Below are 18,532 nucleotides of genomic sequence, written 5' to 3'. Positions count from 1 at the left end.
TCTTCACAGTCAGTCATTGTCTGATTCCTAGCTTGTGACAATGGATAACTATCCTACCTTTTTGTGGAATCAGACTAGCATATACAGGTAATCCCTGAGTTACGAGCATTCTTAGCGCCCATTCAAAGTTACACGATAAGTACCACCCAGTGTTTACGAGCAAGACCCGAAATTACAAATGTTGCAGCACCACAGAAGTTCTTCACCCTTATGAATGACTGCAGAGGTTCTGCAACATTCACCCTATTCCGCCTCCCTTCCTGTCGCGCAAAGATCTGTCTCCTCTCTGCCACGGTTTCTTTGTCTTTGAGGGAGAGGAGAGTCGATGGAAGCTCTTGGGAACCATAATACTGTGCGAGTTCAGGCACCCATTCTTTTTTGCAGAGAATGGATGCCTGAACTCTTGCAAGATTATGGACCCCAAAACTTTCATTATCGCCGCGAAAAGTATTTGTGGTGCCTGTCTCCTGCTCCCCCCCCCCAACTCCTTTCCATCGCCACCAGAACACTTTATGCCCTGACAGAGACTGGAAGCTTTATCTGCGTGCAAATCGCTCTGTTTCCAAGTGCCCCATTTGCAAGCAGACAAAGCTTTCAGTCTCTGTCAGTTCTCCATCTAGGCTTCCAAATACTTTTCATCCAGAGGGAGACTGGAAGCTTCATCTGCTTGCAAATGGGGCATTTGGAAACAGAGCAAATTGCTCCTTTTCCAAGTGCCCCATTTGCACACAGATGAAGCTTCCAGTCTCCTTCAGGTCTCCGTCTGGGCGAAAAGGGTTCCGGTGGTGGAGCAAAGGAGTTTGGGGGGTGAGGAGCAGGAGAAAGGCATCGCAAACACTTTTCGCGCCCAGGAACTTCCATCAACTCTCCTCTACCTAAGAGGCAAAGCAACAATGGCAGAGATTTTTGCAAGGTGAGTCAGGCACGGCAGGAAGAGAGAGGGAAGCATGAGGTATCTTAGTGGGTCGGGGAGGCCTTGGGGGCTTGTTTCATCACATGGCCTTTCCCAACCTGAGATACCTCATGTGCGCTTAACAAATTGTGCATTCAATTAGCGAATGCATGGGCAAAACCAGGGAGTGATCTTGTTCAAGGTACGAGATTTACTCCTACAAATCTTTGAGTGACGAATGGAATAGGCAGGCTCCTGTACTCTGAACTTAGATTATAGTACTTGAAAAGACAGACAACAGGAGCTAAGTCTAATTTTCAAAATGTTCCAGAACAATTTAAATGTCTAAGGAATAATGCAGATTATCCAATGCTTTTAAATACTAAAAATATTAAAATAAATGGAATCTGAAAGGGCTTTATCACAATTTTTCCAAATAAGACATCTTTTTTTCTTTGTTCAAGAACACAAGACTTGCAAAATACGAAATCTTAATGCCAAAGAGATTGTGAAGTCAATAGTTTCTAGCCATCGCTGGTGTCTATTGAAGACTTAATAATAACATATTTTGTGTTCATATATAATAATTACATTGGATACAATTATTACTGTTCTAAATCTTTCCCAGATCTAATTTGGTACATGTATATTCACATAATTCATATCAACTACATATTCTTCTATACTTCAACTTAAAATAGATTTTCTCAACTTTTTAGTTTAATGAAATACAGAAAATATAATAAATATACATGCTTGAACATAGTGCTTTCAAAATCCAAGGGCATAAAAACTATTAAATCATATTCACATCTGGTATTGAACAAAGGTCAACTTATGATCCTCAAATCACCTCTTTAAAAATCTGTCATAAGAAAATTTAATTTCCAGGCAGGGTCCTATTTTATTTGCCTCCTTCCCACTCACTTAAACTCTACAATTTCCTGAATACCATAAGCAGATGCTGCCAAAATTTGAATATGCATCTATTAGAATCATAATTGAATCAGAACTGTTCTTATGAAACTTTACAAACCAGAACATGAACAAGACACCCTATAATTGAATTAAAGGAACCTGGAACAAAGTAATCATTAGCTTGTCAGAATGTTATTTTTAAAAAGGAAGGAAGGAACAGGACCACTTAGAAACTGAGGCTTTGAAATATCTGCCCATCCTCTTTTTAGATTCCATTCTAGAAATCCATCATTGTACCTTCTTTCATAGTATATACAAAAAAATGTATCCATGTGGATTAGTCACTCACGTTGAAATATATTCTAGTTTGAACAGACAATACGACCACTGCAGAATTTGGTTTTCATATTATGCCTAATTCAATTATTTCAGTATTATTGTCACAAATAGGGAAGATATAATACTTACCTGCCAAAACTCTATTGACAGAGGAGTGAGTGGCCAACCCAGGCTGTCCACGTTCATGGAAAATCCCAGCGTAAGGCAAATACTCAGGCAACAAGAAGCGTCTAAAAAGAAGAGAAAAACACTGCTAAAAATGCTGTGAACCTGATAAAGACCTGAGTAATAGACGATTTCTTGCATGCATTATTAGTTATATAGCTCTTACCTTGGGACAAAGCGTCCAAGGGATGGTGCAGACATACGGGCATTCCGAGGAGCTCGGTGTCTTGACCTGTCTCCATTGTCCCTTTAGTGGGGGAAAAATAATTATTAATTCTTCACAGCAAGGTCAGATTTAGGATTCTTTCCCCTAAACTAATCACAGTAAATACTGAAGTAAAACAACTTCCTTATAACTTAATTAACTATTACGGTAGGTTGCCTTTTCACCTTTCTAATCTTCCTCAAAGGTTTAGGACACAACATAATAAAAACACTAACACAATATTATATTAAACATTATGTGAAATGCTACTTTGCTCCGCATCATTTTTATACAGTAGCCAGAATTTACTGAAATTACAGAAGGAACCAAAAGTGTAAACATTCTCTCTCAATTAAATTCATCAGAATCTGAGGTAGTAGTTTGTACAAACCAGCAAGTCTACATTGGCAGCAAAAGTACACAGATCTACAGAGAAAAACAGGCTGTTCTTCATTCTTCATACTCTTTTTATCTTCAGATCATTAGGTACCAGATCAATAGTATACACTTTGAGACCTCCTGCAAGCAGGATATCTGAAGCATGCCTCATGCAGTTTTACATGAATTATATAATCCTTTATCATTTTGCAACTTTTCACTTCCTTTGCTCAGAGGGAGAAAGAGATAAAAGCATTAAAAAGTTCAAAAATACAATTTAAAAATAAACTGCAATATAGAATAAAAAATACAACTAAAATAATTTAATTATTTGCAAGCTTTGCAGAGTTTATGAGACCTTGCAAAGAAAAAGATAAGACATTTAAGAACAAAATTAAACATGAATTAATGGGTGTGATAGAAGGATGGTTTGCAAGAATATAAAAATATGGAGAGGTATACAGAATGGTGTTTGTATAAACTAAATTTGGTTAGGATTTTTTTCTTTGATTTCCTACCTTTAATTTTTTTATATTACTTTAAAAAATTTTGCTTTATATATAGTTTACTTCAAAAAGTAATAGCATGGTAGGTATCTAGGTGCATCAAGATGCACACTTGACAGCACAAAGAAGCTAGGCCAAAACTTCAATATTAGATTATTTTAATAGCACTACTTTATTTCAATGTTTATTATTAGTTATTTATTCTTCCATAGTTAACATTTGCAGCAGAGATTCACATTTCTCTCTGACACTGAAAACTAGATTTTTTTAAATTATAAAATGCTTATTTAAGTCACTGTTGATGCTTCGAGCTAAAAATGATCCTAATAATAATGGAAAAGGTAGCTATTGCAAAAATAGAAGACCTTCCATTATACTGATTTCCCTTAATCACACATACTTTAATGCCTAGTTAAGTCAAAAGCTAATTTTCAAATGAGCAGAACTATAAACAGTTCTTGTATGTTTCTGTATTTCAGAGATCTAAAGCAGAGATCTAAAGCAAGAATAAGGCAACTGGAAATTTATAAAAAAAATCATAATCACAACAGTTTTGATGCAAACAGTTTTTCCCCTTGACATCAACTAACATTCTGCATTAGTAATGTCTGGTTAAGATTCACGTGCAACTATGGAAATCCTATCTCTATTACCTCATCTCGTTTTTCAAATTATTTCTACAACAGCTACAAAATGAAGTTTGTCTTTGTTCTCAGGAGAATTTGCTGTAGGGTAGAATGGACTGATCCAGCAATCTATTTATGCATACCAGTAACATAGTTGTTCTAAGAAAATCTCACCCAAAGAATTTGGCATGGCTATATTACTAAAGCAAGGTCACTGCACTCTGTTCAAAAATAAAACTCAGAACTCTTTTTAGTATGTGAAGATGGATGGATAGTGGTTTCTCCTTTCTTGATAGAATAGAGCAAGACAGTGAAGAAAATTACGTCTGCACTATAAAGAAAATAACTCTGCTAGGTTTGAAGTTTTCAAAACAAACCTTCAACTATATTAAGATTAAAATAATAATTTTTATTCTTACAGCATTCCAGGGAGCACATTTCAAAAGTACCGTATATGCCGGCATACAAGGCGACCCAGCGTATAAGACGACCCCCGTCTTTGTTGCTGAGTCGCATTCCTAGAACGTCGTCTTATACGCTGGAAACTATCAGTATTTCTGGCGTATAAGACGACTCGGCGTATAAGACGACCCCCGTCTTTGGCGCCGATTTTAACGCTTGCGGAAGTCGCCTTATACGCCGGCATATACGGTAAATGTATCATAAGCTTCCAACCTATTGGTGAGAATTGTATTATGTGTAAAGTTAAGGAATTGTGTACTTTTTATTTCTTATATCAAGAGTCAGCAAACTTTGGTATGGTCTACTAGCTAAAAATGGATGGACAGGTGGCTGATTGCCAGGCCCAAGCTTCAGCTAAGTTGCTGGGGCAAGTGGCAAGGCTGAAGACTGAAGGGGAGGGCTGTACCATTTTAGAGCAGTCTAGTTAGAGTCAACTCATGAGGCAAAATTCCTCAGCATCTGTTTCACTGTTGCCTTCTCTGGTATCTTCCTTTCAAAGCCATTGGTAGTATTGTGTGGAAAACTAAAATGTTCAGATGGAATTGTCAAAACAATCAAAGCCTTACAACTCAGAAAATCAACATAAGAAATATATTGGCTCCTTCAAGATCCAGGATAATTGGCAGATTTTTAAAATATGCTTTATTTTACATTGCTTTTTAAAGTATCTATAGGATAAAAATATACCAGATCCCCCCTCACACACACACACTAACCTCTTTTTTCAGAAAAAGAAAAAGGGCTCATTTAGAATTTAAGCTCATTTTTCGTTTCAGTACTTTAAAAACTTAAATACTAAGACAAGAAAAATGACTGATAGATGACAGCTTATTGAAAGTTTAATAGTTCAAAGCTATTCTCGTAGAGAATACAAAAATATGCATCTTGATAGAGTGGTAATGGTAGTAGAGTTGTGCAAATACAATTTCCTTAATTCTTAATGGATTATTTTTTTTAAAGAACGGCTAATCTCCAATATCTATTATAAACTACCAGTTAACAGTCTGACTGGGCAAATGTGAATAGATAACTGGGTCACTATCTTCAATACAAATGAGTTGATGGACATATAAAATACTAAGAAATTGTTATTAGGTTCCCTCTGTAAGCAAGGATGAATATGTTATTTATACCATAACCCAATAAATATAACTGCTGTAGATATGGATCAAATCATCACAAAAATTAAATAGCATTAACAATAAGGGAGAGACAGTTAAAGAAAAAAAAGAACACCAAATGCTTTTCTTAAAATCAAGTCTTAAAATAATGCTATTCAGATCAGCTAGCAAAAAAAATCTTCCATTAAAATGGAACAACTTTAATATTTTGAAGAATTCCATTAGCACTAAGAAATGTATTCTTACTCAATTATCATAAAAAGGGAGAAATGTGCTGAATGTTTTAAAAAGCATTCAAACTACACAAAAGCATTCTTTTGTATGTATTAAACTATAGACACAGTCTCCCAAGGGATGTAGCAATAATAAAATAAAGTCAGCTTTCATAACTTCTCACAGGATACAGGTAGTCCTCATCTTACAACCCTTGAACAATGATTCAAAGTTATGACAACCTTGGAAAAAGTGATCTAAAATCTGTACTTGTACTTATGATCATCCTGGCAGTCAAATTCAGGCACTTGATAATTGGTTCATATTTAGGACAGGCTGAAGCACCCAGTGGTCATGGGATCATGATTTGCAACCCTTTTTGACAATTTCCAGCAAAAACCACCCATGGGGAAAGCTGGATTCAGTTAGCAATCATGTGATTTCCTAATTGCGAGAAAACTCATTGTAAAATCAGGTCTGACTCCACTTTCGGACACAACAATGTATTATGGAAATTCAGTTCCAATTGTGGATTTAAGTTGAGGGTTAGCTGTATTTAAAGAAGAATAAAAAGAATTCTCTCAAGACTGGAAGATGTGGAAAGACCTGGTCCACAGAAATGCCAAGAGTCAGACATGACTGAATGGATAACATCATCATCAAAAAGGATTCTACTACACAGAATGCTCTTTGCAAGATCAAAAACCTCTTATAAGTATGAAATATAAAAGAATTCATCACCCGATCATTTACTACACATTGCAGTAGAACCCTGCTAAATGCTAATAATGAACTACTATTTGACAATCAATTCCAAAGAATTATATCACAAATCTATAATTCTGTCCTATAAGCTCAGTAATCTTCAATGACACATTGTTTAAACACTGCCAATCCAACATTTAATGATTGCATATTAACAATTGTGACAGGCCATTAAAAAGAAATGACCATTCACAATTTCAGGAGAACACTAGACCAATAGACATTTAAATAAGTTGGGATATTAATGGCTAACATATTAAAGCAGTACCAGTACAAGAATGAAATGTTATTAAGGCTATCCATATAAAGTCTACCATTTTAATATTGGAGATGAATATGGTTATTAGCTATACAAATAACCCTCACTTAGCAACCGCAATTGGAATCAGCAGTTCCATCAGCAGTTGTTGTGATTTATGTAAGTTCCATTTGCAGCTATTAAGCAACTCACCATGGGTTGTTATGTGCTACATCATGTGTCCACAACTTGTGACCTGGCAGCTTGCTCATTGACTTTGCTTGTCAGAAGCTAGTTGTGAAAGTTGCAAATTATGATCATGTGAATGTACACCAGTTGCCAAGGTCTCAAATTACAATAATATCACTGCAGGGATACTGTAATGGCTGCAACTTCGAGGATCCATCGTAAGTCTATTTTTTTCAGCACTGTTGTAAATTTAATTGAATGAGCAGTCAGTAAGTGACAACTACCTGTATCTCTTATTCCTTCTTGTTCACAGGTTTGATTTATTTTAAATCAGAGGGATAAATAAGTTGCTGCTATCTAAGATAGCTATATTATAAATTCCATGTTCCAAAACTTTGGCCATGCTGACAGAAACGAAGAAAAGCTGGTATCCAGAACAGAGGCATTATCTATGCTCCATTGTTCTGTGTCCTAGTTATAACAAAGCAGCAGTGGAGCAGCTTATTTTAACATCTGTTAATTTAAAAATAATTCAGCTTCCCATAAGTCAAATTTATCTTAAATACAGAGATGTTAACATTGATGGTTTTAATAGGTGTATGTAACATGTTGTTACTGACATTGTTTTAATTGTTGATTGGGAGCTGCCCAGAGTTCAATATTGAGCATCTACACACTTTTTAAATAACAAAAATGCATTTATTGTAGAATGCTATCTTCTTTTCATTTAAAGACTTTACATTTAAAAGGGGTGTTGTCTTACTTGAACGCCTTTTCTCAGCACGGAGATGGATAATCCACCAATGGGTTAACTCAATCCTCCTGCCCAATCAGATCAAATCAGCCAAACTTGCCACGCCTGTCCTGGGCCAGTTTTCCCAGTCTCGACGAGGGCGAAGCTACTGACTGACAGCATGACGTGTTGGCTCACAGAACGTACCGTAAATGCCGGCGTATAAGGCGACTTCCGCGAGCGCTGAAATCGGCGCCAAAGACGGGGGTCGTCTTATACGCTGAGTCGTCTTATACGCCGGAAATACTGGTAGTTTCCGGCGTATAAGACGACGTTCTAGGAATACGGCCCGGCTATAAAGACGGGGGTCGTCTTATACACCGGGTCGCCTTGTACGCCGGCATTTACGGTAACCCTAGGCCTAAGGACCTAAATGGGTGGGTGTGGATTATCCATCTCCGTGCTGAGAAAAGGCATTCAGGTAAGACAACGCCCTTCCTCCAGCACAGGAGATGGATAATCCACCAATGGGACATACCAACGCCCACTGTCCTTATGGGAGGGAAGCGGGCAAGTTTGGAACAGTGTCACGGGGCACCACCTGTTGCAGAACCCTCCTGCCAAAGGAGGCTTCAGCAGATGCGTACCTGTCCAGTTTGTAATGCCATATGAACAGCGAAGGCGAAGACCACGTGGCTGCCCTACACACCTCCTCGATGGAAGCTTGAGTGGCCCAAGCCACAGATGTGGCTGCACTACGCATAGAGTGAGCCATGACTCAACGTGGAACCGGCAAAGAATTGGACTGATACGCCCCCGCAATGCAAGCTCTTATCCACCGGCCGATCATGGAGGCTGAGACTATTCCACAGAGATGTGAGAACTATAAGCAGACATTCTCTATACAGAGTGTTCTCAACTTGCAACTATTCATTTAGTGACCGTTCAAAGTTACAAAGCCACTGAAAAAAGTGAGATAATGCTAATCGTTGTACTTACAACCGTTATAGTGTTCCTGTGGTCACTTGATCAAAATTTGGGTGCTTGGCAACTAGCATGTATTTATGAGAGTTGCAGCATCTCAGGGTCATTTAATTGCCATCTGTGACCTTCCTGGCTAGGTTCTAACAAAGTCAATGGGGAAAGCCCTTAATGATCAGATGTTCATTTAACAGCTGCAGTGATTCTTTTAATGACTGCAGCAAAAAAAAAAAAAAAAAGTAAAATCAGGCATGACTAACTTAGCAAATACTTTGCTTAATGATGGAAGTTCCAATCCAATTGTGGTCCTAAATCCAAGTCTTTCTGTAGATACTCTATTTGGAATAGATGATCTTGAAGACAAGCAAGCCCCAAACACATTAGAATGTTAAAGGTACGTAATCCACAGCATCTTGAATTGCACCCAGAAACAACCCAGCAACCCACACAGATCCTGTAATAGAACATCCTAATTAGCATGAAGGCTACTGCATTTTGTGTTAGATTTATTTTCTGGGTGATTTTCAAGAGCAGACTCTTGTAAAGCACATTGCAGTTGTTTATTTGTGAGGTTACAAGGCTTAAAGTGACTATAACTAGCACCTTCTTTGTTGTGAAGATGTATACCAGATGACGCTTCTACTCCAAAAGCATTGCTGAACTGTACACCAGCTTTTTCTGAGAGTGCAATCCTATCCAAAAGCAAAAGCTGGTACTGTCCCAGAGCCATTGGTTTCAGATTCACAGTTCAACTGTGAACTATATATATTCTCTGTTAATAATGTGGTTTTCTTTAACATGACTGTGGTTATGTGGTTCAGTTAAATGCCCTCAGGCACCACTGTGTTATTATTGTGTTGTTTTTGATTGTTATTTTTGTTGGTTTTTATTCCTGTTTGCTATCCAGAGCTGCAGCTGGCTTTATAAAAATCAATATAACAAAAAGCAAATCTGAACATCCTCTCTTAGAACCTCTGTAAGACTTCCAGCTATTTCTCTCTCTTCTACAGTTCCTTCCTTCTTATCCCTTTCTTCTCCTTCAAGTACTTCCCCGTCTACTCTCAGTTTGTAACAGTTAGGGTGCTTGCTTCCATTTTTAGCACTCTATGTCTTAGGAGTCTTCTTGCTTTATCACATTGGCATTTAAATATTAAATTCTACAGTCTCTACCTTCTCCATATTCTAGTCATTCTTCATTTGCCTAGTTTCCATCTCTCCCCACTCCCCCCCCCCGCCACCTTTCCCTTTCCAGTTTCTCAATCTCTTGCTTTTCAGTTCCATGCTGCCTTTCCAATCCTCCCACTCTTATTCAACTGCAATCCTCTGCTTTCTTAACCCTGGCTGCTCTTTCTCTTCTGCTCCATTTTGTTTCCTAATCTCCATTTTTGCCTTTTAGTACTGTCCATGGGGTTTTCATGGCAAAGATACTGGAGTGGTTTGCCATTTCCTTCTCCAGTGGATCACATTTTGTCAGAACTCTCTGCTATAATCTGTCTTGGGTTTTTGCAGGTTTTTGCAGGTTTACCTTCCAGTGTTTTTGTGGTGGCTGCTGGAATGCAGTCTACAGAGTTCACTCATTCACTACTCCAGTAATGGCGAACCTTTCAGAGACTGAGTGCCCAAAAACTGGCTCCCACCCCTGCCCCGCCCCCACCCCGCCTGCCTGCAGGGCCACTCACTGCCTCCAGGACCCACCGCAGATCACCCAGGCAGCCCAGCAGCACCATGGCGGCCACGCCCTCTGCCCGCACTCAGCAGCATCAACTGTGCGGGATGGGGCGTGAGGGCAGAGTCTTGTCTACGCTGCCTGGCTGCCATGTCCTTGGCTGTGCTGCTCCGTGTGGGCCATGCTTGGGGGCGACTCTCCTCCAGGGGGGCTGATGGTGAGGGGGTCATGGGGGGAGGTGAGGCTGGGGCAATGGCACATGTGTCCACAGAGAGGGCTCCGAGTGCCGCCTCTAGCACACATGCCATAGGTTCGCCACCACTGTACTACTCTATGCTAGCTTAGGTTTTTATGGTTCTATGGAAAACAATTTCTTGCTTTTTCCCAATATTGGCTGCCCACACTGCTCATGATTTTCTGCAATCGCTGCTTGTTGCTCCTCGAGTCAGCACACAATACTAAGTAGAACATTTTGGTTTCATCCTGTGTCTATTTCCACCATTTCTCTTTAATTTTTTTACTATTTCAATACACAGGGTACATTCTCTCTTTCACCTCTCCTTTATCTATGATAAGTCAAGACTTCTTAAGAACCTCCAATCCTCAAAAGGTAGTCTACTCTTATCATTTGACTGATATACTTTCCCTTCCTCTGGCATCTTACTTTTAAAAAAAGTAAAACAACGTGGACTGGCAAAGCTTCCAATTGGCACTTATAGGTTTTTCAGAAAAAAAAAATCAATTTCAGACTTATAAACTAAATATTTCTCTATCGGTTCTTTGTCAATGTTCATCAAAATGGACTCAATGCAAAAGGTGCATTTTCACCATTAGAAAACTGTTTTTGTTCATAACAGGGCTATTTCTGAATTTTATGCGTATACAATGAGATAATTTTTTTCCTCTCCTCAATGGAGTTACATTGTTTTTAAGTAATCTTCCATAAAACTGACTAGTTTGACAATCTAATGTATTTGCCGTTATTAAAATGATTATCTGGATAATTGTCTGTCCTTTCAGACATTATGAGCCTGAAAGTATGGCATATATCTTTTCCATGTGTAAATAATATGAGCATTTTATAATAATTACACACAGTTCATTTGTCTGATGTGTTCTAATAACAAAATCCTCCTGTATCACATTCTTCAGTTAAATGAGAACAAAGAAAGAGTTCAGTCATGCAATTGTGTTTCAAGGGGAAAATCATATAAGTAATTCAGATGAGATATGAAACATGTCCCTTTTAATGAGCTAAGTTATACTGCAACAGTTACAAAAAAAGGGCCTGCAGAATGAAAGAAAGGATGGATTTTAAACAAGGATTTTTGTACTATAGTTTTTTTTATCTGTATTAAGTAGCTGATTCTTGAAGGTGGGCAGGCTTCAGAGTTAATGAAAAGGTGATGAACAATACCAGCAAGACTTTCAGACTACAAAACAATAGTCTCCTATATTAGTATCTCAGTGGGTGCCAAAGAATACAATCTACATAGTCTTCATCACTTACTGAAGACAGATGGCAAAATTGAGCAAGGCATCCTACATACGTAGAAACATTTCAAAAGACCATGAGATGCTTCATAGAGATCAAACCTAATACTTTACATCCATGTATATAAAAATGATTATTATTTTTTTTACATCTAGTAAATTTTGAAACAACATATGAACTCTGTTAGGACAATTCCCTTGCAAAAAAAAAAAAAAGTAAATTGTAGTTTAAGTAGAATGATGTGTTTCCCTCCTCAAAAGCGGCTCAAGTTAAATGGAATCTCTTTGAAATGCAGAGAGCCCCAAAGCTATATATCCACCTAGACCAGTGTTTTCCAAACTTGACAATTTTAAGGCATGAGGATTTCAACTCCCAGAATTCCACAGCCAGCAACGCTGGCTGTGGAATTCTGGCAGTTGAAGTCCACATGCCTTAAAATTGTCAAGTTTGGGAAACACTGACCTAGACTAAGGGTATGCTGGCTCAGGAATTCTGGGACTTGAAGTCTGTGAGTCATAAAAGAGCCAAGATTGCCTACCCCTGACCTACACAGCTAGGTAGATATGAGAAATCAACTTTCCTTCATCAGCAATAAATTAATTGGGTTATTAAAGAATGTTTCCATATAACCCAGGAAAAACATCGCATAAAGCATTCAATTTTTTAAAGCATGTCGCACAAAAGAAACACCAAAATGACTGAGCTCATTTTCCAAGACCATAAAAGCAACCCAGCCTACACTTTCAAAGCAGCTATTGACAACTTTGTGCTACATAGGATTTACTTCTGATCATTTTACATCTTTAGACACTAAAACATCTAAAAAAGAGAGAAAAGGACACTCCACTCTTGACAAAGGGGGGGGGGGAGAAAAGCCTGCGTTGTTTTTTCCACCCAGGAAAGGGTTACTATAAATGTAAATAAATATATGCAAAGAAAGGAGGCCAAGGTAATCAGCAACAGATTTCTGTGAAATCTCAGAGGAGAAAGACTTTACCAGATTCTCTATTAGCCACAGAGGGAAAGTACATAGAAAGGATAGAATACCACCAATGCACAGAGAGGCAAGATCACAATAGAATGTGTTACCAAAAAGCCGAGCAAGGTCATACAACAGAAGCACCCTTTTTCCCCCCACTCAGCATGAAATCAAAAGCAGCCTTATTGCGGCTGACTGAATCACTCCTGAATGGAAACCTTCCGTCTGTGAATATTATCTGCAGGGGAACACATTTCCCCACAGGTATCTACCTAACTCTGTGAATGAAGATTTGCAGGATGCCTTTGAGCAGTCAAATTTCTTTCCCTAGAACACAAATAAGAGGCAGTAATGGAAATAACTGAGGATCCTTCTCGCTGAGCTCTCCCCATCACAATAGGCTCCAGCAGACTGCCTCTCTCCTACTTCAGCGGCCTGTGGTGTTGTTTAGGGAAAGCTATTAGGAGGCTGATGCTTCTACATCTGTCCCCTCATTTACATTTTACACAAACAAAACTACAATGAAAAGGAGGAAGATACATTCAATCCCTTTGTGGTTAATTGCTGGCGTGGTTAATTGCCGGCGCATGAAAATGACAGCTCCAAAGAGCAAGGGGTTTGCTTTTACCATAAATTCTCTTTTCTGAAGATCGCTCCCTGCTGTTCTAGAAGAAGGTGCAAGCTCAGATGATCAAGTTCAAGAGGTATTTAACAGCAATAGAAGCAAATGAAGGGCTGGCATTTCTATCCCAACTGGTGGCATTACAAAATGAGCACAGATTGCAAAAGAGCCCCCATCTTCTAAGACTCGGCTGGAGACTGTTTTTTAAGGATCATCCTTTACAGGTCATATTCAGAAGCTCAATTAAAGACAACTCTGTAGTTCTGTATTTTAAATTCAGAAATTGTAGCAAGGATAATGAACAAAAGAGCTAAGAATGCCTTCTCCCAGTAGAAAATGCCCAGTTATGGTTCTGGGGCAAAAGTACAGGTATTCATGTAACTTATGACCCACCATTGGACTAGATTTTCCACTGTAAACAATGCAGCTGTAAAGCTAGATATCATGTAACAGCATTGTTTAGCGAATATAATCACAGCAATCCTTGTTGCTGTCATTAACTAAGAAGTGGGTAGCTGTCGCTATCCAAGCCACTTTAGGCTTAGTCCCACCCAGCTCCTAGCCACTGTAGGTAAGAAGTCTGCCTCCAATTCCCCCACCTGCGATCTCCTCTCTTTCACTGCTCTTTTAGCCATCCTGCACTCTGATGTGCAAAGTGGCAAGCAGTCCCAGAATCATGTAGCTCTGGGGCTGTTTGCTATGCTATGGAAAGCTGCAACTGCCCCTATCCAGTCCCAGTTACCCTTACTTTGCACTCCAGAAGTCTTGCGACCCCTGTGCTCCCCACCCTAACTAGACGCTGTCTTCGTGTTCCTGCAGTGTGCTTGACTTGGGCTGCTGTGCCTGGCTTGGGCTGGGGGGGGGGAGGGAAAGGGGCAGAGTCAAAAGCAGCCCCATAGCTCCTTTGCATAAAGCTTCTGCAGCAGGCTGGCCTTCATACTGTGGAGGGGAAAAAACAGCTAAAAGCAATCCCAGAACAGCAATATCCCCCTCAAAACCCTTTGGTTTTGCTTCAGCTCTTTGGGAGGTGGCGGGGGGGGGGATGGACAGACATGAAGCTCAGCCCCACCCAGAAGCTCTTTGCAATGGGCCTTTTTGGTGCCTCACAGCTCTGGAGTTGCTTTGGGCTTTGTTTTGCAGCACAAAACCCAAGCCCAGCCATCAGATCAGGCACACCTTATCAGCAGCGGGAGCAAACAGATGATGATGATCAACTGGGGCACTGAAGCACAGGGTGGCAGGCAGCCAAAAGGACATTGATAGGGTGAGACACTTGGGTAGGAGGACTCAAAAATTCGCATGGATGACAATTATACTCATGAAATCACTAGCTGCTACCTGGGAAAACACTGTGACTAATCTAGATAAAATATTAAAGTAGAGAAACATATTAACAAGAAAGGGACACATATTATCAAGACTATGGTTTTCCCAGTTATGTCGCTGTGAAACTGGAACATCAGATGAACCAAAAAACATAATTCCTTTGAGTTGTAGTGCTAGAGAAAACTGTGGAGAAGACCTTGGACCAGAAAAGGAAAAGATAATACATTACTAAACGAAGTAAAACTAGGCAGCTCACTGAAAGTTCTAATAGAGAAGCTGAAGTTTAAATATTTTGGACACATAATGTGAAGACAATGGTCAATAGATAAAAACCCGCCACTTAAAGAAACAGCAGCAATTGAAAAAGATGGACAGAAGACAAAGAAGTAAGTGCTATGGATGACCCAAGCATAAGCTTATAAAAAAATTAAAGAAGAATTCACTGACACGCAATCCTAGCAAAATTATGTTCACTGTATCACAAAGAATCATAAATGACTGAATGATCGAACAATAACAAGCTACAGTTATTTCATGGTAACATGAAAATATAAATTTCTGCCCACCATAATCAATTAGAAACATAGTATCTGCAAAAAAGAGCTAAAACTCTCAATATCTATATTGAATTAATAATTGTACACGGATAATATGATAAAAATATAAAACTTTTTGAGATCTAAGAAATACTATCATGAAAGGCAAATAAAACAAAAACTCCATCCATATACATGAATACTTTTTCCTTCTCCCATCTCACCCTTTCTCTTTTATGTTTCTTTATCTATCACTACATGGATGATCCTGGGTATTTTCTTTAAAGAGTGAGAATCTGGGTCAGACCTGTTTAGTACTTAGATGAGAGATCAGCAGGAAATTCAGCTCAGTGGGTTCGACCAGAAGTTTTTAAGAAATATTGGAAGAAGCTAATGAGAAAGCACTTCCATATTGTTCACAAGACTCAATGTAGTCACTTGGAGTCATCTGAATTACAGGAAAGTTGATTTGCTTTATTGCTTTGTCAGTTTGCTTTGTTAATTTGTGTTGACTTACAGCACAAATGGATCTTAAGCACTAATTGCATCCATTCCTGGATCAGGAACCTTTGTTTGCTGCTAGTCACGTCCTAGCCACCTCTTATTTGGATTACCACACTGTACTCTCACAGAGCTGGCCTTGAAAACTATTCAAAAGTTATACCTGGTCCGGAATACAGCAGTATTATTAAGTTGGTGTACACCTCAATATGCCCATCTGATCTATTAAATTACCAGTGAGTTTCTAGGGTCAATTTAAGGGCTAGTGTTCTTCTATAAAGCACTTCACACTTCAGAGCTAGAATATTTGTGTGACCATTTCATTCTGATTGTTTCTGTCCATTTTTTTAAGATCAGATAAGGATGGTATTTTATTGATTCCCCTATCAATAAAATAATATAATCACGTGGGATCCAGCAGGTGTGCATTTCCTATTGCTGCATCTACCCTTTACAAAAGTATTCCCATCACCACCACTGCATGTCGCCAACCCTGTGCTGTCCTTTAGGCAGGCCTTCAAGGTGTGGCTCTTCCACAGACATTGGGTTAGGATGATATGTCAGCCTGCTAAATTTGTGTACTGGGCATCTGTCTCCTCCTGGCACAGATGTTTTTATTGTTGTGGTCCTTTTGTTTCTTTCTGCATTGATGTTTTTAATCCTTTTGTAAGCCTCTCAGAATCACTTGATGAGTGAGCACCCTTAGAAACTGAAGGAAGTAGGAAGGAATAAATATATATTGATTGTATAAATTATCTATTTTAATGCCCACATTTTTATATTCACTGAAACAACAGAAATGCAACTCTTTGGGGTATACACCAAATTAGTAATACTGCTAATACTTTGATTTTGACAGCTGAACAGATTCCCAGTATTCGCTTACTTAATTTGTCGTTCAAATGATAAACAGCTTGAAAAGTTAGAGAGGGCAGCAGTGGGTACAATTTGTCTTCCATGCATTTAAAAAGGACAAATTAATCAGTATTGTAAAGTCTAATTTTGAGAAAAATGTATTCAACCTACTTTCTTTTTAACATGTACAAAGCATTCTTAAAATAAAAAGCAGACAAAAGATAAAATAATTAATTCATTGTATTGGAATAAAGAACTTACTCAAAGTCTTCAAATTCCAGGTCATTTCCTTCTACAGATGGACCTGCATTCTCAGAAGTGGAAGCAGAAGATGAGGAAGAGCGGAGGCGATTTTGCTGATACCGCATGGAGCGCTGACGAATGCTATCTCTGCGTGAAAGATACTGGATCATTCTCTGGGCATAATAAGCAGCAGGTGACAATCTGAAAAATTAAAATATTGCTGTTAGCTCAAAAACAAATCCCGCTTTTTTACGTTGTAGGATTATAATATAATATTATTTCTTATATTTTTGTCTGAAATAAATAGAGGACTTGCTCTAGTTTCTGCATATGGATTTAATTATGAGCTAGAGATCTCTGCTTGGACATCTTTATCTAAAATCCTTTATGTTTTGTTTATGCGGTTTCAAATTCACTATATAATATAGAGGTTTAAAAACATTGATCAGAGTAATAAGAAGGCCGATTGACACTAGTCCATGCTTCTATAGATCCAGAACTACCCAAAGAATCCATGACTGCATTGCTCCACAGCACACTTGACTTAACCAAATACATGAAGATCAAAACACCCAGGATCATGGATCTCATGAACCTCTGCTTAGCTACATACTTCCAATTTGACGGACATATTTACCAACAAATAAAAGGGACACCTATGGGATCACCGCTTTCAGGACTTATAGCGGAGGTCGTCATGCAACTTCTAGAAGCCATAGCACTTCCACAAATACAACCAAAAATACGGATCAGATATGTAAACCATATCTGATTCACCCTAATAAAAAAAGACCAAATAAAGAACATCCACAGAGACCATCAATAACATTTTTAAAGGAATCTAGTTTACTAGAGAAGAAGAAAAGGGGCGTTGGTCTTACCTGAACACTTTTTCTCAGTACGGAGATGGAGAATCCACCAATGGGTTTTCTCTGTCTGCCTGCTCTTGAGACCAAGTAGCCAAAACCTGACATGCCCCCTCTTGCTAGAGGATCCATTCTTAACGAGGGCGAAGTGGCTGAAGGTTGACGAGGTGTTGGCTCTCAGTTCCCTAATAACGGCTTAACTGACCTTAGGGTGGGTGTGGATTCTCCATCTCCGTACTGAGAAAAGGCATTCAGGTAAGACCAACACCCCTTCTCCAGTACAACTCACTACCTTTCTAGACATCCTGATCAGCAGAGACCACAATGGCAAACTAGAAATGCAAGTCTACAGAAAAACCACCCATACTAACTAGGTGCTCCACTACCAAAGCAACAACCCAACCTCCCACAAGAGAAGCTGTGTAAGGACTTTATTTAGACGAGCCCAAACACACTGCAGCAACCTGGAACAGCAGAAAAAGGAAATACAGCATCTATACAACATACTTCAACAAAATGGATATCCACGCAACTTTATCAAAAAGTTCCTAACCATTCAACCCAATACAACACAACCAACACAAACCCTAAAAAGAATTACACTGCCATACCTCAAGAATATTTCAGAAACCACCCAGACTACTACAACCACATAGAATCAACAAAGCACACAAGCCAACTGAAATCCTTCAAAACATCCTAAGCAGACCAG

General features: G+C 38.9%; 1 protein-coding gene across 3 annotated transcripts in view; it reads right to left on the bottom strand.

Annotated features, from left to right (window-relative positions):
- Positions 1 to 18,532, bottom strand: part of AMBRA1 (autophagy and beclin 1 regulator 1) — a 156,796-nt gene that overhangs the window by 80,197 nt on the left and 58,067 nt on the right. For all 3 annotated transcript variants that reach the window (XM_039358402.1, XM_039358410.1, XM_039358415.1), the window contains 3 exons: positions 16,973 to 17,155; positions 2,481 to 2,561; positions 2,279 to 2,379 (listed from right to left, as the gene is read on the bottom strand). In XM_039358402.1, coding sequence (XP_039214336.1) covers positions 2,279 to 2,379; positions 2,481 to 2,561; positions 16,973 to 17,155 — 365 coding nt within the window. The remainder of the gene's footprint in view (positions 1 to 2,278; positions 2,380 to 2,480; positions 2,562 to 16,972; positions 17,156 to 18,532) is intronic.

This window comes from Crotalus tigris, unplaced genomic scaffold (assembly GCF_016545835.1).
Source record: "Crotalus tigris isolate CLP2741 ecotype Arizona unplaced genomic scaffold, ASM1654583v1 scf7180000017576.4783729, whole genome shotgun sequence".
NCBI classification, from domain to species: domain Eukaryota; kingdom Metazoa; phylum Chordata; class Lepidosauria; order Squamata; family Viperidae; genus Crotalus; species Crotalus tigris.
The sequence above is the reverse complement of the archived record's forward strand: the minus strand, read 5'-3'. Positions and strand labels throughout refer to the sequence as shown.